At 39.9% G+C, this 8,771-nt stretch overlaps 1 protein-coding gene across 5 annotated transcripts in view; it reads right to left on the bottom strand.

The window, feature by feature from the left end:
* LOC101726050 (LINE-1 retrotransposable element ORF2 protein) overlaps positions 1-8,771 on the bottom strand; it is an 81,690-nt gene that overhangs the window by 71,418 nt on the left and 1,501 nt on the right. For 2 of the 5 annotated variants that reach the window (XM_004834359.4, XM_004834361.4), the window contains 2 exons: positions 5,553-5,769; positions 122-274 (listed from right to left, as the gene is read on the bottom strand). In XM_004834359.4, the coding sequence (XP_004834416.1) occupies positions 122-274; positions 5,553-5,732 (333 nt within the window). In that variant the 5' untranslated portion in view covers positions 5,733-5,769. Of the gene's footprint in view, positions 1-121; positions 275-5,552; positions 5,770-6,771; positions 6,854-8,771 lie in introns of those variants that run through there. The other 3 variants (XM_087186249.1, XM_087186248.1, XM_087186246.1) reach the window with 3 other exon arrangements.

The raw sequence follows: 8,771 nt of genomic DNA, 5'->3' as shown, positions 1-8,771 counted from the left end.
AGTTATTTATTAGAAAAGAAAGCCTTGCAGTGTTATCAGTCAGCAACCTAATCGACTACAACTGGACTACACATTGCATTCAATTTTAAAGTTTGAAGAAATATTTTAAAGTGTGACTCACGAGTCTGGCAATCTCCGGGTTGCTCAGCTGAAGGCCCCAGATGCAGATCTCCTTCCCCAGGGTGTACTGCTCATCTCGGATTGTTGTGAGGAGAGGTTCCAAGGACACTGGTGGGAGGCCTGGCGGGGAGTCGTCAGGTCTTATGAGTGTAAACTGGAATGTAGAAAACAACAGGTAGGCATCATCAACAATGCTGCTGAGTATGTGGGAAAGGAACATTATCAGCAGGCAGTATTGGAAGGACATTTAAAATAGTTATTGACTGTGGGTCAGAGGTGCACTGGAGTGGGACTCCAACACCAACTTCTGAAGTTCCTGCCACATGCAAAACTTATGGGACTTTAGGCCAGAGACTTTTTCAAAAAGTTACTACTAGCTATTGGGTCAAAAAAACAATTTTGTGTGGGTGCAACCAACCTTTTCTTTTTTCTTCTTTAGTGAAACAGAAAAGAGGAGAAATTATCTAAGTACATCTTGTAGAACAAGGATAATAATGTTTTTCTCATGAGACTTTTATTCTAATGATATTCAAATAGTGGAGACCTTCCCCAGGCAACCCACCCAACATGAACAGGTCAAAAGGGTGTACTGAGGCACACTGGTCCTTACACAGGGGGCTGTGATGTTCATTGCATTTCTGATGGTGACTGTAGTAAAAAAAGTTTGGAAAATATTGCTGAAGAGACTAATTTGAACAATATTGAATTAATCTTGATTAATTAATCTTTGAGATTAATTAGTGGAGACTAATTTTAGAATTGTGACAGAACAATTAATTGGTGGTTATTTTAACACAAAAAGAATGACTGGCTAGCTGCTCCATTGGGATGAGTGAGGGGAAGTGTGTGCAGGGATCCTTGGGAAGGAAGTGCAAAGAGGGGCCAGAAAGACCTGGGATGGCACATGAGCTGGGTGAAATTTGGCAGGTGGGGCAAGAGGAGCTCAAAGAGAAGGAGAGAGGCTGTGGCTATGGGGTTGGAGTTCAGGGGAAAGAGGGAAGGATAAGGAGATTATCTCCTCACTCTGAAAGCACATGCAGGAAGAATATGGTGGGATGGGTTTGACTCAAAACTCACCTCAGAACAATGCTTTTTTTTCTTTTTTGAAGCAAAACATTTATTGGTTCATTTTATATATACGTAATGATAACATTCATCATAGGGAATTAGTACCTGTACATGGTATATCTTGCTGCTTCTATTTTTTTTCCCATTCCTCTCTCCTCCTTCTTATTTACAAAAGGTTTCCATTTCTTCTTTCTATTATCTTTTTTCCTTGTCCCTTCTTTCCTTTTCAGCTCTTACTCCCTTGTTCCCCTTCTCATTTGAACATTTTCTTCCCATTCCCCAATAGCTATCATATATTTTAGTCCTTATTTACACTTTTGGTTTCTCTCACCAGAGAGAAATACAAGTTTAAATACAAGTGTGTCTGATTTATCTCACTTAAGAGTATGGTCTAAACCCACATCCTCTTTATCCATTCATTGATTGATGGGCTTTTGAGTTGTTTCCAATATTTGGCTGTTACAAATTGTGTCGCTATAAACACGGGTGTGCATATATCCCTGTGGTATGATGGTTTTCTTTTGGAAAGATACCAAAAAAGGGGAATAGCTAGGTTGAATGGAACTTCTAGTTTTAGTTTTTTGATGAATCTCCACACTGATTTCCACAGTGGTTGCACGAGTCTACACTCCCACCAACAGTGGAGAAGGGTTCCTTTTTCCCCATAACCCCTGCAGCATTTGTTATTGGTTGATTTCTTAATAAAAGCCATTCTTTCTGGAGTTAGATGGAATCTCAGTGTTATTTTAATTTTGCATTGCACAAATAACCAGTGCTGTTGAACTTTTTTTTCATATATTTACTTGCTATTTCTACTTCTTTATCTGAGAGTATCTATTTATTTCAGATGCTCATTTTTGGACTGGGTCTTTAAATTTGGGAAGGGTCTGACTTTTTTTTGAGTTCTTTATATTTCTAGATATTAGTTCTTTGTCTGAGGAAGAGCTGGCAAAAATTTTTCCCACTCAGTGGGTTGTCTCTTCACTCTGTTGGTGGTTTCTTTTGCTGCGTAAAAGCTTCTTTTTTGGGGGTAGTGGGGATTGAACTCAGGACCTTGCGCTTGCGAGGCAGATGCAGTGCCACTGAGTTAAATCCCCTGCCTATAAAAGCTTTTTAATAAGATGAGATCCCAGTTGTTAATTCTTTGTAACAATTCCTGTGAGACCAAGGATTTTTCATAAAGTCTTTGCCTATATCAGTACCTTTAAGAGTTCTACCTATTCTATTCAATCTTCCAGCAGATTTAGTGTTTATGTTTTAATATTTAGATTTTTGATACATTTTGATTTTAGTGCATAGTGAAAGATATGGATCTATGTTTAACCTTTGGTATGTAGAAAGCCAGTTTTTCTAGTACCTTTTTTTTTTTGGTACCGGGGATCAAACTCAGGATCTTCCACTTGCAAGGCAGGCAGCGGAACCACTGAGCTAAATCCCTGGCCCTCTAGTACCATTTTTTAAAGAGTTTATCTTTTGGGCTGGGGATTTAGCCCATTGGTGCCATCACCTGTCTCTCAAGCGCAAGCTCCCGAGTTCGATCCCCAGTATCAAAAGAAAAAAAAAGGTGGCTGGGTGTGTTTTGAGTTGTTTCTGCATATTCTAATCTGCTCCATTGATTCTCTGGTCTGTTCTTTTGCCAGTACCATGCTATTTTTATCACAGTAGCTTTGTAGAATAATTTCAAATCAGGGTTTGTGATGTCCCCTGCCTTGTCCTTGGGGCCCAGAATTGCTTTTGCTATTCTAGGTCTCCTCCATCTCCAAATGAATTTTAAGATTGTTTTCTCTAATTCTGTGAAATATGCTATTGGTATTTCGATCGGGATTGTGTTCAATCTGTATAACAATTTTGGAAGTATGGCCATTTTTACTATACTGGTTCTTCCCCCTCAAGAAGAAGGGATATCTTTCCATTTTCTGATATCCTCTTTGATCTCCTTTTTCAGAGTACTGTAGTTTTCCATGTAAAGCTATTTCACTTCCTTTGTTAGATTGATTCCTAGGTACTTCATGTTTTTTATGCTATTGTGAAAGGTGTTATTTCCCTAATTTCTCTCTCAAAATGAGTTTGTTTTTGTGTACAGAAATGCTATTGATTTTTGAGTGTTGACTTTATATCCAGCTATGTTATTGAATTTGGTTATTAAATCTAGAAGTCTTTTGGTGGAGTTTTTGGGGTCTTCTATGTAGAGTAACATGTCATCAGCAAATAATGATAATTTAACTTCTTCCTTTCCTAACCATGTTCCTTTTATTTCTTTCTATTGTCTAATTGCTCTTGCTAATGTTTCCAGAACTATATCGAGTAAGAGTAGTGATAGAGGGCATTCTTGTCTTGTTCCTAATTTTACAGTGAAAGCTTTCAGTTTTTAACCATTTAGTATGATGTTGGCTGTTGGTTTGTCATAGATAGCTTTTATGAGATTGAGATAAAGACTTTCTATTCCAATTTTCTTTAGGGTTTTTATCATGAATTGGTGTTGGACTTTGTCAAACACATTTTCTGCATCTATTGAGATGGTCATATGGTTTTTGTCCTTGGCTCTGTTAAGATGGTGTATTACAATTACTGATTTGCATACATTGAACCATCCCTACATTCCTGGGGTGAATCCTACTTGGTCATGGGGAATAACCTTCTTCATGATTTGCTGCATTGTTTGCCAGTATCTTATTGAGGATTTTTGCATTTATGTTCATTAGGGAGATTGACTTGTATTTCTCTTTTTCGGTTGGATCCTTCTCTGGTTTTGGTATCAGGGTAATGCTTGCTTCCAGGAATGAATGTGGGAGTATCACGCCTCTTTCAGTTTCATTAAAGAGTTTGAGAAGTAGCAGCATTAGGTCTTCTCTAAATTTCTTGTAGAATTCAGCAGTGAATCCCCCAGTGCTTGGCCTTTTCTTTGTTGATAGGTTTTTTAATTACATTTTCAATTTCATTGACTGATGTTGGTTTATTTAGAATTTTTATATCTTCTTGATTCATCTTTGGTAATTCATATGTATCTAGGAATCTCTCCATTTCTTTTGTGTTTTCCATCTTATTAGAATATAAGTTCTTGGAGTTGGTATTGATTATCTTCTGGATTTCTACAGGATCTGTTGTGATTTCACCCTTTCCATTCCTAACTGGATGGCCTTTTCTTTTCTTTCTTTCTTTTTTTTTTTTTTTGATGAGGTTTGCCAAGGGTTTATCAATTTTATTTAATCTTTCAAAGAACCAATTCTTTGATTCATTGATTCTTTGTATTGTTCTCTTAGTCTCTATTCCCTTGTAGGACTGCTTTCATTGCATCCCATAAGTTCTGGTATTTGTATTGGTATTATCGTTCAATTGTAGTAACTGTCTAATTTGTTCTTTAATTTAATCTGTGACCCATTGGTTGTTCAGGAGGTTATTTAATTTCCACATGTTTATGAAGTTCTTATGGTTTCTTTTGCTATTTATTTCTAATTTCATTGCACTATGGTCTGATAATATGCATGGGATAATTTCAATTCCTTTGTATTTACTTACACATGCTTTATGAGAGAATGTACCATTTGCAGCTATTTTGGAGAATGTACCATTTGCAGCTGAGAAGAATGTATATTCTGATGTTGGGTAGAACACTCTGCAGACTGCTTGTCTTTTTTAAAGCACCTATCTCTAATAATTTTATTCAATTTAGTGTTAGCACTCATTATTCTAGGAAATCAGCTGGTATATGATTATGGAAATGTAGATTGCCTTCCTGGGCTGGATAAAGATAAAGAGGTTGATCTGATTGTCTTGGAGTTCTAGCCCCCCCCTTCTGCTCTTTCATGTTCCCCCTTCCCAAAAGTTATTCATTTTGTTTCACAGCTGGTTTTCCCTTCACACTCAAACCCTAGATTTAATCTCAGAAAAGAGATGACAAAGGCATTTTTTCTGAAAACCAGGGCTTTTGGAGTCAACATTCAGTGTTTGTTGACCTCATACCATATAGCGTGGGCCTCATGATGTGAGTGGGGACACACTGGGGGTCAAGGGCAGAAGACATTCACTTGGAGGTTCAGAGCCCAGGTGGTTGGATACAGTGATGACAGAACTGGCCACCCCAGAGCTGGGCCTTCCAGATGTGGGGTGTCAGAGGGCTGGCCACTCTGGATGACTGGTGTGGGAAAAGACAGGCCCACAGAGGCATGAGCAGGAGGGTAGGAGAGGTGCTTAGCAGGCCCTTGGCACTAGTGAGTGGGGCTTTGAACTTTGAACTTCACTGGGTCAGGATGCAAAGGCAGTGACACAGCCAGCACTGGGTGTGGGGTCTGAGAACCCGTGCTCCTGGGAAGTGAGATGGGTCAGCCCGTTCTGAGAAGAGTAAGGACAGATACCCATCCACTCACCCTCCTGAGGCTCTGCTCACTGTCAATGCTGCTTTTCAGGTCCCTTCTGATGGCTGGACACACTGATGTCTGGGAGCGTGCACAGTGCTTTCCATAGGTTTTCAGGAACCGTTGAAGAATCGGAACGATGGGTGGGGGAGCCCCTTTAGCTTTCCCTTTCCCTTTCTTTACTCTTGGCATTGTTTTAGGGTGTCAGAGTCTGAAACAGCAACTAGACCTGAAACCAAACATATAGACATCTTTTTAAGGCACAGAACTTGCCTCTCCGTTCTTTGAAAATCTTAACATGTTTTGTTTATGTTAAATGGGACAAGAGTCAAGATGGAGACAGGTAACCTGGGTACAGTGCCTGTACTCCCAGCACCATGTGGAGGCAAGAAACCCACATGTTCTGGCCCAGTCTGGGCAACTTAGTAACTTAGGAAGACCCTGTCTCTTCTATGTCTCAGAGTAAAAAGGAAAAAATTTAAAAATGGGTAGCTCAGTGAGAAAGCCCTGGGTTCAAACCTCAGTTATTAAAAAAAAAAAAAAAGGTAAAAGGTAAAAACACAATTTCCATGAACCCATGGGCTCATGTTGTTTCCTTTAAAGACTTTAAAATGGGATAGTACCTATGGACGTGTTTATAAAAGAATCCAATTAACATTAAAACCAGGCACCAAACACTATCTGGGACATGCTGATTTTAAAATGGCACAATTCTCTTCACTGATACAATTCTTGCCAGGCAGCACATATATCACAGTGTAGACATTATGGGCAACAGATCTGGATTTTAGTCTTGTCTCTACCATTACTGGGTGGTTTTAGCTAAGTTGTGAAGCCATAACTTTGCATAAAACACTCTGCACAATACTTGGCATATAATGGAAATGCCCAATAAACTTTATATTGATGTTAATATTATTCTGCTAGCCATGGAAAGCCACCCACCAAAGTAGTGCTGATTTTATCTTTTAAAATAGCCAGCCCTAAAATGGGCCTATGGTAATGGTGGGCCCTCAGAACTGGCTTTACAGAGACCAAGGTTTACAGGAATTTTGGTTTTTCCATATAGAAAATTTCTAGCTAGAGACTGTCCAGTGTTTATCGTCTTCCATCAAAAAGTACTCTTCTTTTTGAGTTCAGGCCAAATTCAGCACTAGAAGGAGACAGGGCTGTTGAGGAAAACAAACATCAAAAGGAGACTGGCTAGGTGGGTGTAGTGGCGCACACACACCTGTAGTTCCAGCACTCAGGAGGCTGAGGCAGCAGGATTGCTGTGAGTAGAAGCCAGCCTGGACTCCATAACAAGATCCTGTCTTGATGGATGGATAGATAGATGGATTAATAGTAGGATAGGAAAGGCATATAAATAGATAGGAACCTGGTTTTGTAAACTCACTTTTCCACCTGCATGGCTACAGCATGCTCTCTCCTCTTGTCTTTCCACCCAGCAGACAGAGTAGTGTTTTTGAAATATAAATCAGCTCATGTGACTCTTCTGGTTAAATTTCTCCAATGGCTTCCTGTTACATTTATCTTTATTGAATTTTATATGAATTCTACCAGTTATTAAGAGATATATATGAATGTGAACCTATCTACCTTTGTCCTCATTCTGCCATTTTTGCTATGTATATTTTGAAGCCATGTCATTAGGTGCCTATAATTCACAACTGAAACTTTTCCTGGGAGGTATACCCTTCTGTTATTATTTAATATCCTTTTTTAACTCTAGCAATGGTTTGTGACTTAGAGCCACAGTTCCCAAACTGTTCAATGGAGTGCATTCAGGCACTGCCACAAGTTCACAGGGAACTGTGAAATATTTTAAATTTTCAAGAGAAAGCCAGCAACATCTGTTAGATGCCATGTGAACAAGAGCTGAAGCAGTTCACAATTTCAAAGTAGACCACACAGGTATTATTTTGGTTTTTTGGTACCAGGGATTGAACTTGGGACCTTGCGCTTGCAAGGCAGGCGGCAGAAGCACTGAGCTAAATCCCTGCCCCATCACAGAGGTATTAGCATCATAATGCTGCACAACAAATTATCTCATCATGAGTGAAAAACATCCTGAAGGGGGAGTGGATCTTGCAGGATGTAAAGACACTCAGGAACCAGGGTTAAGGAAAAATCACAATATTACAGCTCTAGTTGGGACCAAAGAGTATTGGGCAAACCAGGAGGGGTCACTCTGCCACTCCTGCACTCATGGCCATCACCTAAGTATAGCCTCAGGCTTCTACTCAAGGGTATGCTCCAGGCAGCTGGTGCAGAGCAACGAGACTAGGTAGCTTCTTGAAACCTACTTGCCATCTTGGGCCTGGTAAACCTTTTAAAAAATACATTTATTTATTTATGTTTTTTGAGACAGAGTCTCACCACGTAGTTCAAGCTGGCCTTGAATTCACTATATAGCCCAGGCTGGCCTCAAACTCATGGCAATTCTCCTGCCTGAGCTTACAGGTGCATGTCATCATGCCCAGCTTTAATTTTTATTTTTATTAATACATGTTTTTAGTATGTAATGATTGCATTCATTGTGGGGATCTGGTATATGTACATGACACATCTTAATTCTTTTTTCATTCCCTTCCCTTCCCTTCCCCTCCCTCCCTCTTGGTTCTCTTCCTTTTTGCAAAATATCTGCCTCTGTTTCCTATTATGTATCGTTGGGGGGGTACCGGGGATTGAACTCAGTTCCTTGCGCTTGCACAGCAGGCGGCGAAACCACTGAGCTAAATCCCTGGCCCCTATTATGTATCTTTTATTTTACTCTTTAATGTATTTACACTTTGGGTTTCTCATGTAAGAGAAACTCATGTGATAAGCTTGTGTGTCTGATTTAGTGAGGCCCAGAAACAGAAAGGACTAGAGCCCAGCTGAGAACAGAACTAGGTCTCCTGACTCCTAAGGCTTTTTGTTTTTTCCAGTGTTGGGGATGGAACCCAGGTTTCACACATGGCTCTACCACTGAGCTACACCCCCAGCCCACAGGCCACTTTGGGTGAACATCCAAGGTGATTCTTATTATTTGGCAATTGGCAACACTGCCATAGCATCATGGGTGGCTGTGCATGGTGGAGAGATAGTAATCTGGGCTTTGGGTCAGAAGGAAGTGCTTTGAATCCTGGTTGTGTTGATTGCTAGTAGGATGACTGGACAGTCAACCCCACTTCTCCAATCCCACTTCCTTTATCTGTAAAAATAGGAATAATGCTTCTCCGTTCACCG

The sequence above is a fragment of the Heterocephalus glaber genome, unplaced genomic scaffold (assembly GCF_053883595.1).
Source record: "Heterocephalus glaber isolate CG9 unplaced genomic scaffold, H.glaber_assembly_v1.0 deba00001504, whole genome shotgun sequence".
Lineage (NCBI taxonomy): Eukaryota > Metazoa > Chordata > Mammalia > Rodentia > Bathyergidae > Heterocephalus > Heterocephalus glaber.
The sequence above is the reverse complement of the archived record's forward strand: the minus strand, read 5'-3'. Positions and strand labels throughout refer to the sequence as shown.